The 21,229-nt window shown below is 39.8% G+C and overlaps 1 protein-coding gene across 7 annotated transcripts in view; it reads right to left on the bottom strand.

The window, feature by feature from the left end:
* cep112 (centrosomal protein 112) overlaps nt 1-21,229 on the bottom strand; it is a 425,679-nt gene that overhangs the window by 211,902 nt on the left and 192,548 nt on the right. For 6 of the 7 annotated variants that reach the window (XM_041216547.1, XM_041216546.1, XM_041216552.1 and 3 more), the window contains 3 exons: nt 21,002-21,094; nt 15,708-15,767; nt 7,974-8,053 (listed from right to left, as the gene is read on the bottom strand). In XM_041216547.1, the coding sequence (XP_041072481.1) occupies nt 7,974-8,053; nt 15,708-15,767; nt 21,002-21,094 (233 nt within the window). The remainder of the gene's footprint in view (nt 1-7,973; nt 8,054-15,707; nt 15,768-21,001; nt 21,095-21,229) is intronic. The other variant, XM_041216549.1, reaches the window with a different exon arrangement.

Here is a 21,229-nt window from a genome sequence, read left to right as displayed (position 1 = left end):
ACAGAATCATGAACTGTAATGCTGTTTTTAATATACTCTATCTTAAAGCAAAGATACAAACTGAGATATGATGGCATTATTATGTTGCCAGTCTTGTCACTGCAGTTTGTCAAAGTCACTTTACCAAATCGGCCATGCCCTTTTATATGTTTCTTACAAGTAGACATGCAGAATGCAGAGTAGTGTAGAGTTCGGATAGCGGTGCTGCTTGTTCAGTCAAAGCAAGTAGAGGGTGAGCAGGGTCTTCATTAATCATTTCCCCTCAGGTGAACAAGCACTTGTTAACTATCTGAATTTCTAAATCAATAGTCTGGCTATGTATCCGTTATCCCTTCACCAATAGTTTAGAATTAGTTGGAAGTTAGAAATTTTCTAAAGCATAACATTTATTTTTCTCTTGCAAATTAAGTCAGGTCATTTACATTTTGTTTATTTGTTTAGCACATTTAAAAAACCCCAAAGACAGGAAGGATTTGGATTTTTGCGGCATTTATAAAAGACTAAGTCACTACAATGAGGAACAAAACAAAAAATTTATAATACTCCCTTTTTTCTTTTTGTAGTCACTCTGGTCACTGGCATCAAGCCTAGTATGAATTCCAAATGAACTGACTGCACATTGTGATTGACAGCCAGAAAAGAAGACAAAGCTGAAGCTCCTCAGTTCAATATTTTCTATGCGCCTTAGTACAAAAGCAATTTACTTTCATTAACCTAAAAGTACATATGGTTCAAAAAAATGATGCAAAAAATGCACTAATCCCAAAATTACAGCCTAGAAGCAGTCCACTCCTTTAAGGTTTAACTCTAAACCCTGTTACCCTACCAAATCTATAATCTCACCTTTGTACATTTACCTGTAGCTCAACAAGCACTCTTACTCAGTGCAAAGTATATTACTAGGTTTGAACAAGTGTGAGTTGAACGTACTTCATATACACCCACCATATATCTGGGGAAAAAAAACACACAAAACAGGGAGTTTAGAAGAGTGAGGGGTGACTTAATTGAAGTTTAAAAGATCCTGAACAGTCTCAACAAGGTGGACGTGAAAGGGATATTTCCTCTTGCGGGTGAGTCCAGAACTCGGAGATACTGCTTTAAAATTAGGGATCGCCCTTTTAGGACAGAGATGAGGAGAATTTTTTTCTCTGAGGGTTGTGAGACTTTGGAACTCTCTGCCTCAGAAAGCGGTGGGGGTGGGGTCATTGAATATTTTTAAGGCGGGGGTAGATTGATTCCCTTGCCTGATAAGAATTCCATGTTATCAGGGTAGATAAGAATGTGGAATTTGAAACACAAGCAGATCAGTCATGATCTTACTAAATGGCAGAGAAGGCTCGAGGGGCCCAATGGCCTACTTCTGTGCCTATTTCATATGCTTGTATGTTCATATGGGCCAGAATTTTTACCTTGTCGGGCGGGCACAGTGGGTGGACCCAGAAGTGGTCACGAAGCAGACTGCTGCCTGCTCCCGGGCCCCGACATCGATTTCACGCTGGCTGGCCAATCAACGGCCAGCCAGCACTGCAGTGCTCAGCGCTGCCAGGCTGGAGGCTGCCTCAGGGAGCTGAAGATTTAAAATCACAAAAATTAAAAACTTACCACTGTTAAAAACATGTCCCCTCATGCGACTCTGTCACGTGAGCAGTGACGTGTTCTGAATGAAATTTAAAACATTTTTATTTAACTTTTAACTGCTGTTGGAAACCTCATCCCACCCGTGGATGAGGTTTCTTCAAAAATCCAAAGGGCACTTGGCCTTTTCACCTGCCCACCAACCATAAGGTTGGACGGCAGCGAAAAATTTCAGTCAATTATTACTTTAATGGCCTTAATGGGCCTGTTAATTGTCGGCAGGCGAGCTCGAGTCCTGCGCGCGCCTGCCAACTGAAATATCATGCCAAGTGCATGATGACATCGGGACGCTCACCCATCATCGTCACATGTCATTTTACGCTTGAGTGGGTTGGGCATGCGTTTGCCTGCTCATCGCAAATTTCTGCCCATGAAGACTAAATGCAACTATTTGATTGCATACAATTTGAAACCTCAATATTTCCTCTACATCTGATTATGAAATACCTTTTAGAAAAATATATCATTGATATTTAGAAGACAACAAGCTTAAAAGTATTGCGTGCAAAACTTTCAACTGTGAAACTCATGAAGGGCTACTCAGTTGAAAGTGAACACTAATTTGCTTGCTTTCACTACTGCTTCTAATTCCTTTTGTATTTGCATTTAATGAAGAACTTGCATTTATACAGTGCCTCTCTCAATCTCAGAATGTTCCAAAGAATCTTATAGCCAATGAAGAACTTTGTAGTTATTGTTGTAATGTAGGAAATATGACAGTCAATTTATGCACAGCAAGGTCCCACAAGCATCAATGAGGATAACTACCTGCTTTTTAATCTGCTTTTCAGTGATGTTGGTTGAGGGATAAATATTGGACAGGACACCAGGCAGATCTACCCTGGTCTTCTTCAAAAATGGTGCTATTGAATCTTTTACATCCATTTAAGAGGACAAACTGGGCCTCAGTTTAATATCTCATCTGACAGACATACTTCACTGAAGAGTCAGCTTGGATTTTATGCTCCAGTCTCTGGGGTGGAACTTGAGCCCAACATTCTGACTCAGAAGTGTGAGTGTTGCCAACTGAACCATGGCTGACACTTTAATAATAACGTATTTCAAACATAAAATGCACTATACTTATACAACAAGGCTGCTCAGGCAATCAGAAGTGTTGTAACTAGTCAGTAGTTGTGTCATGTGATATCAGCGGTTTACCAAAACACACAAATGACCAAACAGATCACCGTTGAACTCATAGCAATACATTATGAGATACACAAATGGCAAGTCTAAGTTCAAATCCAGGTATCTTGGATTCCTTTTTGAAGTTTTTAATACAAATATGTAAATAGTAGCTTCATTGCACATTGTACATCTTTTACAAAATCTCAAACCTTGCAAAATGTGTTCTTTGAAACGTACTTTTCTCTTGGACCATCCTATAAATCTTAGTCCTGGAGACTTCAAACACATTTCCGTAAATTGTGCTTGCATGGCTCTGAATACTCATTTTATCCGGACAGGCTGAGTGCTATTCTGTGTGAGTACCTGAAAATGGCTTAAATGAGATTCATTAGGGCCTAAGCTCCAATTCTGGCATTCTGTGCATTCCAATTTTAATCAGGCCACCATTGGTGGCTGAGCTTTCAGTTGCCTAGGCTCCTATTGTAGGGTGTTGGATACCAGTTGGTAGGTATTAATAAAATCTTTGTAGCCTTAAGTAGGTTAACTTTATGTATTTATTAACCACAAGAATTAAATACATGTATATAGTAAAGGATTCAAGCTAGGAGCTGTCTCCATGCTTGCTAATGCACATGGCTTTGTCCAACACTAGACTGACCCCGAGGTGCAGGTCACGTGTTCTCTTATATTACTGTATGGGCGGTACTGTACTCAGTCCCACGGTAACCCTCTATGTGCCTGACCTTTATATTACACCCCCCCCCCCCCCCCCCAAGTCTTTATCCAAAATATTTCAAGTTATTCTGGTTTACCCCTTGTATTTACATCATTACTACTACCCCTTCTCCACCCTTAAAGTCTCTGAGTTCATAGGTTCAGGCAGCTTGAAGGCTCTGCAACCCTTCTATTTCCTATAGATGCTAATGTTGGCAGAGTGGTAGGTTCCATCACTGCAGGTTAACTCTATTGTTTTTGAAGTTGTTCTGACATCTGGGTATCTTTTATCCTCTTTTTCCATTCCTTGGTTTTGAACTGCTCTTTGCCAATTCAGCAGTTGTGCTGATAGGTAGTTGTTGATTTATCCCTTTTTCCAGGGTAGATGAATGCTGTGCTCGTCCCCGTGGTGTTTGTTCCTCCTCTTTCATCATGTGGCTTGCCGCGATGCAAATGGAAGTTCACGTTTCAACAACGGAACCTTCATTCCATTTGTTTCATAATTTTAGCCAAATTTTTTTCTTCTTTTTAAGTCTTCCCCAGTCATTTCTCGGGCTTATGAATCTTTTCATTTCCGAAAAGATACATTTTTCAGACTTCCGGAAAGTACCCTGCCTTTCTGGCATCCTAGTGTGGTTTATTAGAGTATTGTCCTTTGCTCTTGTGGCGCTTTATCGGGAGTTTTCTATGTCTCTTTTTAAGTTTTGTGCGTTTCACAATTTGAAAGCTAAAATATTTGTCAAAGGCTTTTAACATTTCATCAAAGCTGGTTGAGGGTTCATCAAAGCACCGCATTAGGATTACTTCATCAGCAAGATCATCAAACCAATATCAAGAGGTATTAATCTGGACTTTTTCTGACTTCCCACTTAGACCTGATGTACTCCTGTAGGTTAAAAATCCTCTTCTCCAGGACACCCAATTTTCCATTAGGTTTTGTCCTTGAATATGATCTGGTAAATTTTTGATCCATGATTAAAAAATTTTAAGTGTAGGTTCAGCTTTAAGAAGTTGCTGAAATTCAGGATGGCATCACTATTCATTTGAAGGCAAAGGGTTTTCCTGTGCTTGCCAGTTTTGACAGGCTCCCACTCTAATGGTGCTCATGCTCAGTCTTGAAAAAATTTTAAACAATGATTGTTTGGATTGACTAGCTGCAGACTTCTACGTGTTAGCACTATTCTTTAGGATTGCGAAAGTGTTGAATCCTGGCCTTTGCCGGTCTTTAAAGTCAATTCTTTAGTCACTATTCTTCGGAATTAATTAATTTTTTCTCCTTTTCGGAACAAACTCAGATGCCACATGTTCAGGTACCGACTCGGGAATCTGGTTTTCTGATTGAGCTTTTAAATGGCAATTTCTGAAAACTGGACTATTTAAAAGTTTCTCCGGAATTGCTATATCTTAGTATTTTAAAGTTTTAGCTCACCCCTGCTAGGTCTGCAGACTCTGCACTCCTGGAGTTGAAGCTGGACTTCCAAGAGGTCCCATGGAGTTTTCTGCTGCTGTGAGGAATTTTAAATTTCTGCCTTCAGCTTCCAAGCCTTTCTTTAGAGCTTTTCCTTGGCACATTTGCTTCTCAAGCTTTTCTTCAGGTCAGAATGCTTCTTCGAATTTTACTTTAGTTTTGCAGGATTTTCATTTTTTTCTGTAATTTTTGCAAGGTTTGGGTTTTTCCATTCGCTGTCACCATGTTGTGGGGTATTGGAAACCATTCAGTAGGTCTTAATGAAGTCCTTGTAGTCTTAAAGTGGTTAACTGTATGTATTTATTAACTATAAGAACTATGTAAATATATGCAGCAAAGGGTTCAAGCTAGGAGATGTCTCCATGCTTGCTTGTGCACACTAGCACTAAATCTAAGACTAACATCCAACATTAGATTGGCCTCTAGGTGCGGGATGTGTTCTCTTACATCACTGTGTGGGTGGTACTGTACTCAGTCCCACATTAACCCTTTATGTGCCAGACCCTTATACCACAGCCCCAAGCTCTGGAACACCCCCATTAAATCTCTCCACCACTCTCCTTGCTTGCCTCTTTTAAGGCACTCTTTTTAAACCTGCCTCTATGACCAAACTTTTGGTCAGCTGACCTAATGTCCCAAATCGTCCAACCAGCATTGGAACCGCTGTGTCTGATGCTGACCAGACAGAAAATTACCCACTTACCCGAATACGTTTAAAAAAGGCCAAACTTCCAGTCCACGATATAGAAGAACTCCCACAACACAGGAATCCACGCGGAAAGCAGCGAAGAGAATCAGCACAGGAGGCACACCCCCTTTTTACAGCACTAGCTGCCGTAAACTAAGTTTAAATGTTCAGTGTGAATGTTAGTGAATAGGTGATGGATGAATGTTAGTGAATGGGTGAATGCATAAATGTTAGTGAATGGGTGAATAGGTGAGTGGATGAATGAGTGAATGGGTAGGGTGGGTACGTGCGGGGAGGTAGGTGGGTAGGGTGATAGGCGGGTGAGGTGTTAGGTGAGTAGGATAGTAGGGTGGCAGGTGGGTGAGTAGGTGGGTCAGGGATGGTTGGGTTGGGTTGGGTTGGGAGGGGTTGTCAGTTGGTGGTGGAGGCTGGTCAGGTTGGGGTGGAATAGTTGGGTAGCGGGGGCTAGTCAGGTCGGGTCAAGGGGTTAGTCAGGTTGGTTGGGGCGGGGGTTGTCAAGGTGGGTTACTGGGGCTCAGTTATATAGTAACCTAGGAGTTAGACTGGGATTTTTCAGTCTAACATTCCTGGGTAACTATTCAGGTAAATACATCAGAATTGTCTCTGAGTTAGAGTTGGAGAAATTTTCAGAGGGTCCCTCGGATTAGGTGAATTACTCATTGGAAGTTCAAACTTCCCAGGCAATTCCCACGGAGTCAGCATGTTGGGACTTCCGCAGGGTCCCAACGCACATCTTGGGTCGTACATCCAGCCTCCAATGATCTGGAGGCCTGAAGATCTACGCCAATATGTCCTTATGTGGCTCGGTGTCATACTTCGTTTTATAATGCTCCTGTGAAGCACCTTGGGACATTTTATTATGTTAAAGGTGCTATGTAAGTTGTTTTGTTGTTATAATTAAAAGCAAATTGTGCCTCCTTTTACTATCAGAGCAAAACATTCTTAGAACATTGGCTAGGTGCTAATAAGGTGGAAACCCACTTGCAACTGATCAGAAAATCAACACTTATACTATTTCTAAACTATTCTATATTCTACTCCATGTATTCTAATATGGTTTCCAACAAGGCAATGTTTGTCTTTTACTAAGCAGTTACATTGTTCCTCATAAAAACTAGAACTAAAACCTGCAAATCTTTGAATGGTAGGAATGCTAGTAAACTATAACACACTAAGCTAAGCATTCCTGGATTCCACTTGTGACTTTCACCTTTCCACAGTCCAATAGTCTCCTCCAAGCTGCACTGAAGAAAAGAAGCAGTCACCAAGTGTTTTCCACAGTAAACAACATATAGGCAGGCAAGGGCCTTTCTAATGAAAGGTTATTTACCAGAAGCCTTAACTGTTTTCTTGCTTCACAGATGCTGCCAGACCTGAGTATTTCCAACATTTTCTGTTTCTATTACAGACAGGCAAGGGCTTTTCAGAATTGATCCTGAAATAGTGCTTGCAGGGAAAAAAAAAATTAGAATTTATAAATACTGTATCTCATTCCTTGCAGGCGTTGTTCGGTATTTCAAATATAATGAGTCATTTTGAGTGCAATTATTGTTATAGGATGGGCATCTGTGGCAGCTATTAAACACAGTAAATTCACATGAAAGATAACAATGGATGAAATGACGATAATGGCATCGGAAAATTTGGAAAAAAATGTTGGCCCGGACAATGGAAGAACTTCTGCTCTTCCTCAAACATTACCACAAGATCTTTAACATCACCAAAATTCACACATGGCATCAGTTTAATACATTAATACAATGCTTCACAAACTGCAGGTCGTGACCCCCAGTGGGGTCATGAGATGAACCTTTGGGGTCGCGAGCTCCAAGGCAGCAATAGCTGCTGTTGGGCTCAGACTGATTCCTCACTGCTGCAAGGCCCCTTTAAATGCTTTGTTTCTTTGTTGGTGGGTGTGGCCTAGTGGACTGCTCTCTGAGGCCTGTTTGCTGTTGCAAAAAGGCCTGTGAATAGGTAGATGTTTGTTTTTGGAAACCCCTGCCTTTTCATCACACTCAATTTCAGTTCCCCCTTCCCCTGCTCAACATCTCAAATTTTCACTCTGGAGTCACATAAAATCTGAGGCATTGAAATGGGGTCACACCATGAAACATTTGGGAAGCACTGCATTAATACATCCAATATTCAGTATTGCACTGAAAATGTCAACCTAGATTAGATGGCCAAATCTCTAGCATTGGTTTCAAACCCAGTCCAACCAACTTCAAAAGTCAGGAGCACTACTCGCTGAGCCAAGCCAAAAGGTGAAATGAACTATTTACAAAGCAAAGCAAAAAAAAAAGCCATCTTTACCGAAAGGCTTCTTCCAACTTCCGAATTTGTTTCACTGCATCGGTTTTCTCCTGGTCTCTCTCAGTCTGAAAGGCATGAATCTCAAATAAAATGGAAATTAAATTATTCATTTGTCAGATACATTTTACAGTAGGAACAAAATCAATTGTTAGATTATCATTTTAAAATACTTGATACCAAGGGAAAAACTTATATTGCGATGGATAAATCAAATATTCTGTAATACAGTCAACAGTTTTGTGCATAAAATAAATCTCTGCTGGTAGACACACTGCTGAATCGTGGTGATGCTCTTAAATAAAACAAATGGAGCCTTGATATTGTGCGCGCTTTGGGGCACAATTAAATCACACTGGGAGCAGTTAAGGCTCAAACCAGTTTCCATTCTTTCTGACAGGGAAGAGAAATTCTAACTTGGGAGAGGGGTGGTGCAGGGAGACACTTTTTCTGCCTGCATCCCTTTGTCATAACATTTTTAAGGACAGAACTAGCAGGATGCCTACATATTCTGGAAAATTCCACAAGTGCCACATAACCAGTTCCAAGGAGACATACTTCCTTCATACAGCTAGAGCAGCATCTACAATTAAGCCTCCAAATACAACCAATTCAACTGTTAGTGAGGAAACAGTCATGAAGTAATTTCCACGAATTTCATGATTAATGTTGTTATGACAGCGGATCTGAATTACTTATGGGCATACTGAAATTTTTGAGGATGATACTGTTTTTAAAAAAGGACATGTAAGCAAAAGCTGGCTGCGACTGTAAAGTAATCATTTTCTGGAAAATTCCTATGTGGATTATACTTGACCGACTAGTCCAGAAAGGCCCTGGAATGTCGCACCCAAAAATGGTGTCAAAGCCCACTTCAGACAGAAACATTTGAAAGGGAGAGATGCAATGCAAAAGACGGAACTGTAATCTCCTGTGGTTGCAGAGACAATGGAGACTGATTACCACATCTCAGCAGAAACCATCTCCTGTTGAGTAATGTCTCAGAATGTGGACATGATCTAAGTTGAAAGAAAACAGATTCTGGGCAAAATTTCAGCTTATTTTTTCCCTTCCAGGAATACACAAGAAAAGCTGTTAAAAAAAAGCTGCAAACCTGATCGGTGTGTTATAGTTCTGGGGTGCAAGTGTGTGCTGTGAAGATCAGAGCAGAACAGCAACTAGTCATCCCTGCAACTTGCAGGTAAAAATCATCTCTCTCTGGTTTGAGGCAAGTCAGCAAAGCCACAGTCAAAAAGGAAACAAGACAGCTAACCTGCAGAACCAAGTGTCCCCAAACAAACTGCTCAACTGCCAAAGTCAGCTCTACCTGAATCACCCAACTTAACGGCTGCAACGTTTCATCATCTACTCCTCACGGACAAGCCAAAAACTGATTCATATAACTTTTTAAACTTTTCTTTGGAATCAACTTCTAATTTCTGATCTATGTGTATGTGTGTTGTCATTTTTATTATTTTTTCTCTGGCTTTTATTAACTAATAAAGTTACTCTTTCTTTGACTCAAAAAAGCTTGGTTAAATTGGCTCCTTCTAAAACATAAATACATTTGGACTGGGAAAAGTAATCTACAAGGGAAGGGATCCTTTTTAAATAACCTTGTTGCAACCAACCGGGGAGGTTTATATAAAGAAGGGGAGCCAGCTCATCCCTCCTCACCTGGGAGCATAACAAAATTGGTATCCCATTTGGGAAATTAACAATTTGGGGTATCTCATCCGGGGATCATCATAAATAGGGGGACTTCGCTCGGCGACTGGTGGTAACAATGTCAGACTAACCTATACCTCCCTCCTCAGTAGCACTATATTCCGGGGATTTGGAAAAGTACAGAAGTACTTTCTCTCTACCATCATTTATTATCTCACATTAATCAATGCTTATTGATAGTTTATGTCATAATTAAAACTTTTGTTTCTTTAATGTGAAGATCATGGGGGAGAAAAAAGCTAATGGAGAAAAAGGAAGCACAGGTTAATTGACCATGGGCATATTTCACTCACCCAGAAGGCTTGGGTTGAATAGTCAGTCGGAGCACAATAGTGTAGCCCAGCCTTCAACCTACAGGTGTACCAGAACTGAGCAATTGTGCAACTGGCCCTCAGATCTCTGTGCACCACCATTTCCAGTTTGTCCAGAATTTAATGCAGCATCCACACTAATGTATAACTTTGTTATAAATTGTGTTTTTCTAATGTTGCTGAAAAATTGGATCCAGCAGGTGGAAATAAGAAAGGCAAGTTTTCAATGATAATCTGAGTTTGAAAAGCTCTGGTCTGCTGAAAATTAAAAAGTTCCTTTAAACTATGAATACAGACTGCTACAAGCTCAAAGATTACAGTCGTTCTGTTCTGAAGTCTTTACTGAACAGAACTGTAAAATGGCTGCCTGCAGGTCCTTCATGGCAGAGGTCACATGACTACATATAGGACATTTAGAACTGATTGCATTTCAAAACACAAACATCCCTCTTTTCATAACAAACAAAAGACAAATTTTAATGTACTATCATGTGTAACTGTGAGTTAACCAAGTTGCCCATTATACACCCACTGTTCTCATGCATTCGCAAACTGTTTGTTATTCTAGTCAGTCTCTGCACCTGCATTTCGCACAGTCTTTAGATTGTGCAGATCTCTGAATGGTACGTGTGTGCGTTGTCATTGGCTGTTCATCAGGATGATGTTCCCTCTCCAAGGAGTGTCCTTCTTGTGGCACTTGATGCTGTCATTCCATTTCCATTGCTGTGTACTGGTGGGCAACTGGGAGTGGTGATTGTTCTGTACTCTGTGCTGCTGCTGATCTCATCTTCCTAAGCAGCTGTCTGCAATGAAGGAACAGCTTCTCTAGTTGTTCGTATATGCTTGTGGTTACGTCAGCACCCTTGGTTGTTCATTTCCACCATGTATGATTGAGATGACAACTTCTTTGTGCATGTCCCCAATTTCCACATGGGTTGACTCCTGTTGAGAGCATTGAAGGTTTGCACCCTGACTGGCTCTCCAATGCTCAACTCTGGCAATGGTTTGTCAGTCTCGTCAAAATGAAAATTGACTTTCTGACATTTCACCTTGATTTTTATTTTACTCACACTTGTTGTTACTTCTGTTTTCAATAGCTTTTTTCTTTTAGATGAGTAATTTGGGTTGGCTGAGGACTACTTTCCATGCCTTCAGTCGGTGTGTTTCTTCACTCAAGATTGCCTTGTATACATCTGAGCTAGTTTTATTCAATTTCTTGATGATTCCTTTGGCAATTCTCACTGCTATCTCAGCCTTTCTATTCCACTGGGGGTACTGCGGAAACGATGTATAGTGTTGAATTTCCCAATCCTTTGTGAAGTGGCTGAATTCTTCACTTGTGAACTGTGGGTCATTGCCACTCATTACATTGTCTGGAATGCCATAACGATTGAAGTGTGCTTTCAGTTATTCTACTATCTCTCCTGTCGTTATTGAAGTCAACTGGTCTACCTCCCAGTAGTCAGAATAGTAGTCTACAGTGACAAGATAATCAGTTCCTGCTAGAGTGAAGAGGTCTACTCCTGGCTTCATCCATGGTCTGTCTGGGATGCCATGCTTGTTTAGTTTGGTACTCATTACAAGCACCGCACTGGCTAATATGGTCTTTAATTTCATTGCTCATGTTTGGCCAGTAGAGCACTTCTCTTGCCTTCCTCAAACTCAACTGAATTCTTTGATGGCTTGTATGGATGCACTTCAGCATCTCTCCTCTCATCTCCTTAGGGATGGTGACTCTATTTCCTTTGTACAAGATGCCATCTTGGGCTGTCAATTCATCTTAGTATGCCCAATAAGCTCGTGACCATAGGTGTATCTTGATGCTCTCAGGCCATCCTTTCATCACTACTTCTTGTAGCACATAGAGTATTGCATCTTGTTGGGTAGTTCACTTGATTTGAACAAGGTGCTTGTCTGTCAGATTCAATGTCTCTGCTGGGTTGATGACTTCCAGAGCATGTAGAGTTGCTGCTTCATGTTGATCTAGAGGTCACTGCGAGGTGACCTCACCACTGATGTCATAGTATGTAAGCACTGGTGCTGTTGTTACTAGTTGTTTGATTTTAGTGAATGCTGCTTCTTGTACTGTGTCCCAATACCACTGCATATCCTTGGCAAGGAGCTTGCGTAATGGCTCATACTTCGATGACAAATTAGGCAAAAATGTTTCTAAATAGTTCACAAATCTAACAAATCATTGCACTGCTTTCACATCTATTGGTTGCTGCATTGTTACTACAGCTCTCACCTTGTCAGGATCTGGGTGAAGGCCTTTTGCTGTCAGTACATGACATATGTACAGGACTTCAGGCATCTTCAATTGCAATTGTTTCTTATTCCTCTTCAGTTTCATCTGGCGAGCTCTCTCAAGCAGTCATACTAACTTCTGAACATGGTCAGCTATGGCTTTTTCCATTGTGTCTCCACAGCCATAGACTAGCAGATCATCCACTATGGCTTCCACTCCAGGAAGATCACTGACTATCTCATGCTTCTGCACTGATATTTTTCTGGAGCTGTGAAAATGCTAAATAGCATGTGCAAACTTCTGTATCTCCCAAATGGTATCAAAAATGTAGTTAGAAAGCTACTGCTTTCATCAAGCTTCACTTGCCAATAACCATCCTTCGCACCTTTCTAGTCTGAAGTCTTTATTGAACTGAACTGAACTGTAAGCTGGCTGCCTGCAGGGAATACCACATGGCAGAAGTCACATGACTACAGCAAGCCAGATAGGACATGTGGAACTGATTGCATTTCAAAACCCAAACACAGATAAGACATCATGGAGTGGCGATATCCGGGCTTATGCCTGAAATCCATTGTATTGTTGAGTTCCTGGTGTCAGTCATGTTGTTCTGGAAAGCTACAAGGAGAACAACAACAGGCTGTACTTCACAAAATACTCCAAATTGCATCCAATCATTTCGTTCAACAGTGGTACTGTACTGATCATAGACCAGGTTGTTCGAATACCCTCTTGGGCATAGATAGCGGTTAGAGATCTAAGTGAATAAAGGGGAAGGAAATATTTCCCATAAAATAAATTAATTATAAATTACTAGGTTTGATATTTATTTCCTGCTGCGCTGACAGTTTTAAAGGAAGCTTTTCAAGTTTTAGTGTTTCTGCTATTACAAACACTGCACCCACTACAACGTTAATCAGTGGCTTACACACATAACTAATACAGCACTAATATTTTAAAAACTCAATTTCTTTCATCTCCCTTTCATTGAGTCTTGTTTATTACATTAGTGAAAATTAGGGGTCCTCCCATGCCTTGTGGTACTTCCAGCAAACACCTTAGAGGAAACACTGCCCATCATTTCCCAGTCCCTGAAGGCATAAAAAGGATCCTTGCAGCTGTTCAAATTGCTGGGCTCTACAACTTGTGCACTGTTGCCAGCTTTTACAGCTTTATTGGGACAGAAAGCAGCAGTTCATCAGCATAAAGCAGGTGTGCTGTGCACATATAGAATTCTTTAGGTTGCACCATTCTTGATTGGTAGCTTACAGCAGTCAATGATGCCATCCCATATAGTTTCACTGTAACTTTTCATTCAATGCCACACATAAAACAGGTACTGTATAACAATAGCATCCGGGACTAACTGCAACTGGTTATTTTATGGTTTTCCAATGTACAGAAGAGAAGAATGTTCCTGCTCCTTTTACTTTATAGTTGAAAGGATACTGCATCCAAAATAAACATACAGCGAGCATTTTTCCTATTTAAAAAAAAATCAGAAATGCTTGGTGACATTTCTGTTACAAATCATCATCCATAAGTGATGCAGTTATACGTTCACCATGATTTATGTCATTGGACAGTGTGTTTGGGAAGCAAATAATAAGTCTGGCAAATAATTTTTCACAGAGATGGTGTTTCTGTAAAGAGTCACCCTCTGTGCAGTTGTTCTTGGGAGGTGTATACATCTGTGTTTATTGAACTTTTCACTTATTTACAAAGAAAGAGTAAATGCACAATATGGTTAACTGCACCAGTGACAATGAAACAGAAAATGAAAATTCTATTCCATTTTCTATACACATACACACCCATTACATTCATTCATTCCAACTGCTGCTGTGATTGGATTACCAACATCAGGCCAGTATCAATTTAATATCCATCATCGTCCTATAAATCCCCAAGATGCAAATCATCATTAGGAATTACAATTTTTCCTCAGTGTACGTTTCTTGTTCCTGTTTGGGTTACTAATGTTCATTTTATCATTTCTAAGAAAACAGGGAAACAAAACTTGAGAAGCAAGTCAAGTAACCTGATGACAGGTTTACATTTATTTTAACAAATCTATGGCGCACATTTCCTGTCTGCAATCTTAATTCCTATTCTCATCGTTTTTAGTCACCGTTTCCTGTCAGCCTTTAACCATTTCCTACACAACGACCGTGACTACACTTCAAAAGTACTTCATCAGTTGTAAAGTGTTTTGGGACGACCTGTGGTCATCAAAGGTGCTACATAAATGTCAACATTTCCAATTTAATTTTGCTTTGACATCTGTCATAATTCAGTGTAGGCTCTAGCCAGTAGACAACCCCGTGAAATGCGATGAACGTCAAGGGCAATTAACTTATCCTTCACAAACATCTCAAAATATTAAATGACTGAGTTGCATGGATTATTACATGGACAAATATAGCAGCTGCTTTTGCACAGCAAGATCCCATAAACAGCAACTAAATTAATTACCAATTCATCTGTTTTGGTAATAAACAACAAAGGTAGTACAGAGATTGTAACTACATGTTGTATCTAAGCAAGGTAGATGTCCGTTTTACCTTGTACCACAGACTTTCTTTTAATGAATTTTGCCTTCACTGATTGTTATTCAATCTTTTGCTTTTATTCTGAATACTTGCTCTTCCTCCTTCAATTCTCACATTAAATAAATTGGTCTTGTTTCATTCATTACATTCATATGGCTTTCCTTGCAAGAAAAATGTCAAACTAATACTCAAGAATGGTAATTCTGAACATGTGCAATGTCATCTCCAATTTATAGCGGTTGGGGGCTACACTTACAAACTCTATAGCCTCAATGGTGAGCTCTCTCAGGGAATTGTGTAATAATCTGTTTTATTTGTAATGCTCTGATGACTATGCTTCGAATTGGCCCAGTGTTGCTCTTTCAGTGAGTGATCCATTTTAATCCCGTGGTGATCAAAGTGATGATACTTATTTCTAGCGAGTCCCAGCGTCCACTTATTCAACAGCGTAGAAACCGTCCTCCTCAACTTTCAATTACTACTTCTAGACTTCGGATTTGAATTGCATTCTACAAGGCCGATGGACTCTTAATGTAAGTTCAAATCTGAAACATTCATATGTTTTACCAACTGGAGCCATAATCAAACGTGTGGAATCCATATTGCAATACTGTAGCAGGTTCTCCTCTCATCTTGTGTGTTTTAGTACATCCATTAAAGCACAACAAAATAAATACCCATCAATTAAACTGCAAATCATTCAGCGAAATTTAATTCCTGGTTAAATATCATGTGTGAACTTTTCTACTCAAGTCCTAAAAGTTCCTTTCAGTGATGCAGTAAATCCAGTTATTGACTCATACACAACTTCCGATGGCCCCAATGTAGTCCATATGTTGTCAGTGTTACTAATTGTGTAATAACAGGCATCTCACTGCTCTGTAGTTTATTTCATTACCTTCTTTTCATGAAGGTGCTCCAGATGCAGCTTTTCTCGTTCAAACCTTCCTGCTTCATTCTGAAAAGAAATGACATCTTAAACAAGCATTCATTCACTGACATAAAACATCGTTAACTAATGATCTCAAATTACAATTAGGTTTTACTAGGTTCACTTGTCTTTTAAATAGCTATTAAACTAAAAGAACTGAAACCTAATCAATGGTTTGTGTCTTTGACTGAGATTGTCTGGCCCTGCCGTGGTGGGAGCCACATCAGGGGGGTGGGGAGAGGAGATATGACGGGGCAGCCAAAAGTCCATTGACTTTCAGTGGGACCGGGTGATCACTGTGGCAGGCGGGGCTGGAAATCCCACCCTCTGTCTATTTAATTGAGAGTAAGCTCTTCATTTCCTCCCCTATGCCCACCTTTCTACCTTTGTTTCACTCAACTGCATGCTAGTTGCAAGAGGCAAGGCAGGCAGCTGACCTGCTCCTAATCCTCCCTCACTGCCTTCAGGAGGATTCTTTATCTGATTTTCCTCCCATGTGGGGACAGGCCTGACCTCTTTTTGGTGACGCCAACAGAAGTCAACAACTTTCATCTACATAGCTCCTTTAACATAGAAAACTATCCCAAGATGCTTCACAGAAGTGTAATGAGTATACTGCAAAGAAGGGCCACAGCAGGATTATTAGAAGAGGGGTAAAAAGAGATTGAAGCGATTGACTTGGATCTGATGCAGTAGCCAAAATGCACACACGAATAGAGAGAGATAATCCAGGTTATATGGGTATGGCAAAGATTACAATAGGTAGGTCAACTGTGTTCTTGTGTCTAGCTCTGTTTTTCAGCATAGGGCTCTGCGAAGAACGTGACTGGATCATGTTAATGGACTGGCCCATAAAATTCCACCACAGTTCAATGCGGACATGCAGGCCCAAAACACAAATCCAGATCACTGTGGCTGTCCAATACCTGATTGCGGGAGGGTCAGGAAATCATCCCTACCTTATTAAACATCTTCCAAAAAACACATGCACACATCTACTGCATTCTCTTTACAATGTAATTTATTTTGAAGAAAACAATGAAAAATGCTGACTATCCTTATTCCTAGCATTTCAACTGCTCAATAATTTGATCTTCAGCTATGGATTCTGCTTTTAGAACAACATGTCCAGAGTTGCCTAATTTATGCTTCTCCAGCTTCTGCCAAGAGTCTAGGGTGTATACCATCTTGACCTGGTGAACTTGATTATTTGAATTCTGTTCGGTTTTTTCAGAATCAAGTCCATTTTTTATAATTATGAGTCTGGGAGGCATTTTAAAAAGCATTTCCCAATTTTACCATACATAATCTTTATTCTAGTCTATTTTGGGATAGTTATAAGCCACATTTTATTGCTGTTGTTTTACATATCTCTGAACTCTATACAAATCTCCCCTTCTCTCTAATCTTCACTCTTCAGTGGTCTGTAATGCACAAAGGGAATTGCATTACTTTCTACCTATTCTTTTACTTTACCCATATAGATTCTGTCTCAGTACAACTCCTAAAAATATACTTACATTTGAGCATTATGACAGACTTGTTTTCTGTCACCACACCTTTTCTCACTTTCTACTGACACTGTAAATGTTATAGCCAGGAATATCAGAGTTCCCAATACTTTTCAAACCTAAACCAAGCCTCCTGCATATCATATCATGTCCCTCCATAAATTACTAATGTTTCTAACTCTCCAATTGTTTGATATGTTTTAGGTTTCACATGCATATCTCTTAATCCTGACTTTTTTTTGGCAGTCTTACTCTTTAATTCCTACTTCCTTCTGAGCTGTTCTTTGTTATTTTTCTGATTTCTCTTCTCATTTTCCCAAATCCTCTTGCCCCTTTATTTTAACATCTTGTTTTCCCCTCCTCTTGCCACAATAGTACATTCTCTCCATGCCAATTTGGTTAAAATGTTCCCCAAATCAACTAGATTAAGCTCATTTTTTTTTGTTTGACTCTTGTACCCTTCAATATTATTCCGTTTTAATCAACTATTTAATTTCCTTTTACAAATTAATGAACTTTGCTTTGAGTAGTTTGTGGCAGAGTGTTCTAAATCCTAACTATGATCTGTGTAATTTTTTTGTTAACTCCCCTTTGTCTTTTGCGAATACTTAAATCTCTGCCATTTTGTTAGTCTTGCCAGCCAATAGAAGCAGTCTCAGGATTTAGAGCCCATTACCACTATTAGGTCATGAGTTTGTCACATTACACAAATTTCCTTATGTATGAGAAAAAGCAGATAAGAAAATGTACAAGTAGGAAAGAACTGGTATTCAAAGGAAGCAGAGTGTATAACAGGAGAGCATTTAAATGCCCACTAATCTATCACAGCATTACTACTGCGATTTCATCTATAGTAGCAAACACAAAAAAGCCATTTCAGCTCAATTCATTAGGATATCAAAGTAGCAACAGATTTTGCATCCCATAAACATGCAATTGATTATCTGATGAAATAAAATTACCAGTGGTGACTGACACATTTCAGTTACTGATGTACAAAAAAAATACTCATTATCATGTGGAACTCATATCTGCTCGCACAGGACTGACAATGTGCACACAACCAGCAGTGCTGCATCAACCACTCAAGCAGCCAAATACATGTTGTTGTGTTGTCTTCTCTTCTTAGACCCCTTGGGTCTGTCATATCTGCCAATACCATGCAGGTCATAGTCTTTATCAAACATATGGTGCAGGCTTATACCAAATCTAGCTTTTGCCTTTCATTGCCCTCAATCTGTATGTCAGAGGATTACATAGGTTTAAATAGAGTCTACAGCACAGCAGCAAGCCACTTGACCCAACCGGTCTATGTCGGTGTTTATTCTCCCCACTGACCCTCTTCCACCCCCCCTTCATCTAACAGTATTATATACCTTTCTATTCCTTTTACCTCACGTGTTTATCTAGCTTTCCTCTAAATGCATCTATACAATTCACCTCAACTACTAAAGGGACTCATCTGAAATGAGGAATACCATTGTTTTCATGGGATTCATAGAAGACAGTTTCACAACAAGTTAAAATTAATTAGTTTAATCCTCTATCTGGGACATCCCATGTGTGCCACATTGCCATAAATTGCAGGGATGATTTTTTTTTAGTTTTGAGTTTTATATGGGAGATTTCTCAAGAAACAAGTAGTTGAAGAATGGGTCAGGAGCTGTAAAGCAGCAGGAACAAGTAGTAGGGTGTATCACAAACCAAGGGTGTTTTCTGATTTGGAGTTACTAAGCAAGAATGAAGTGAGGTCCACACTTGAGCTGGAGAATCCACAATGACAGGTTTTGGAGGAGGATTGTGTGATCAGTTGTGTTAAAGGTTGGACAGATTGAGAAGGAGAACAGTCAAAGTTTACCATGGTTACACTCATTATCAGATTGCCATATAACTGGGGTCATCACAGCCAGACCTTATCCTGTCCTCATGCAGATAGCTACATCCCGGAGCAGTGTTCAATGAAGAACAATCAGGACCATTACCATTGACCGTTTAAAAAACTTTTTTAATTCTAGTGCAGGTAAATAACGTCTACACTGCACTGGATCATTTCCATGTCATTCATTGTTTAGACCTGCACCACATATCATATTGATTATTAGATGAATCTAGAAAGCAGATCACAAGGCTATTCTAATCTTCACCAACATGTTTCAATGTTAAAGTCAGCCTAATGTGCTCAGGTGTATTTATGTAGTAACAATTTTTTTTAAAGAAATTAAACACAGTCAAAAACAACATGAATATAGAGGTGCACAATTTCAAACTCGACAATGACAAGCAGATTAACATGAAACAGAAGGTTAGGTCTTTTACTGAAAATTTTCAGCATATTTTCCTGAATTGCTTTCAATCAAAATGCTGTTTGACTATTTTGACTGCCTGATGGATCCAAAACAATTTAAATAATTGTTTAAACAATATTCAATGATGACCAATTGAACATACTGTACGACTAAAACATATTTCTATTTTTCCAAGAAATGTCACACCCAAATTACGATTATGCTCAAATGTGGCGATGAACCTAATGAGGTATACATGAACTTCCAAAAGGTGTTTGTTAAAATGCCAAATAACAGGCTGTGAGCAAGGTTGAAGCCGACGGAATAAAAGGGACAATGGCATCTTGGATATGAAGTTGGCTAAATGACAGGAAATAGAGAACAGTGGTGAACGGTTATTTTTCAGACTGAAGGAAGGTTTACAATGAGGTTACCCAAAGGGCCAGTACCAGGTCCGCTCCTTTTCTGGATCCATGTTAATGAAATGACTTGGGTGCGCAGAGCACAATTTCAAAACTTTTGGATGACACAAAACATCAAGTTATTGTGTACTTTGAGGGGGGAATAATGATAGACTACATAAGGGCATAGACAGGCTTGTGGAATGGGAGGACACATGGCAGATGAAATTTAATGCAGAGAAGTGTAAAGTTATACATTTTGATAAAAAGAACAAGGAAAGGCAATGTAGAATAAACAATACAATTCTAGTGGGGGGGTGTAGGAACAAAGGGAGCTCATTGGATGTGTCAGAAAATCGTTGAAGGTGGCAGGACAGATTGAGGAAGTGGCTAATGAGGCACACGGGATGCTGGGCTCTATAAGTAGGGACACAAGAGTACAAAAGCAAGTATGTCATGATGAACCTTTATAAAACACTGGTTTGGCCTCAACTGGTTTAGTGTGTCTAATTCTGGGCACTAAACTTTAAGAAGGCTGCAAAGGCATTAGAGAGGGTGCAGAAAAGATTTTCGAGAATGGTCCCAGGGATGAAAGAATTCAGTTATATGGATAGATTGCAGAAGCTGGGGCTGTTCTCCTCAGAGGACAGAAGGTTGAAAGAAGATTTGATAGAGGTATTTAAAATCATGAGGGGTCTGGATAGAGTAGTTAGGGAGAAACTGTTCCCACGGACAGAAGGGTTGAGAACCAGAGGACTCAAATTTAACATGAATGGCAAAAGAACCAATGGCAATATAAGGAAAACCTTTTTCAAACAGAGCGTGGTTATGATCTAGAATGCAATGTCTGAAAGTCAATTGTGGTTGTCAAAGGGGAATTGGACAATTGTCTGAAGAGGAAGCATTTACAGGGCTACAGGGAAGGGGCAGTTAAATGGGACTAGCTGAGTAGCTCTTGCAGACAGCCGACATAGGCATGACAGGCTGAATGGCTTCTTTCTGTACTGCAACCATTCTATGATTCTGTGATCACTGTCCCTATCTTGAGCCTTCTGAGAACCTACCCTCAGCTGTTGCTGTTTCTGGTGCTCACTTTCCTGCAGTTCTTTCTTCAGCTGTGAGATGTTCTGTTCCAGTTCTTCAATAACATCAGCTGCCTGGTGCAAGAGGATGAAAAATTGGAACAAATAACCATGAGGTTAATAACTAGGGCTCATGGTACACTTCCGCACAATACTCAAACTCAGAATACAATAAAACTGTGTCCACATGAGATGACATAAGTGTAAAAG

This window comes from Carcharodon carcharias, chromosome 22 (assembly GCF_017639515.1).
Source record: "Carcharodon carcharias isolate sCarCar2 chromosome 22, sCarCar2.pri, whole genome shotgun sequence".
Classification (NCBI taxonomy): Eukaryota; Metazoa; Chordata; class Chondrichthyes; order Lamniformes; family Lamnidae; genus Carcharodon; species Carcharodon carcharias.
This window is presented reverse-complemented; position numbering and strand designations above follow the sequence as displayed.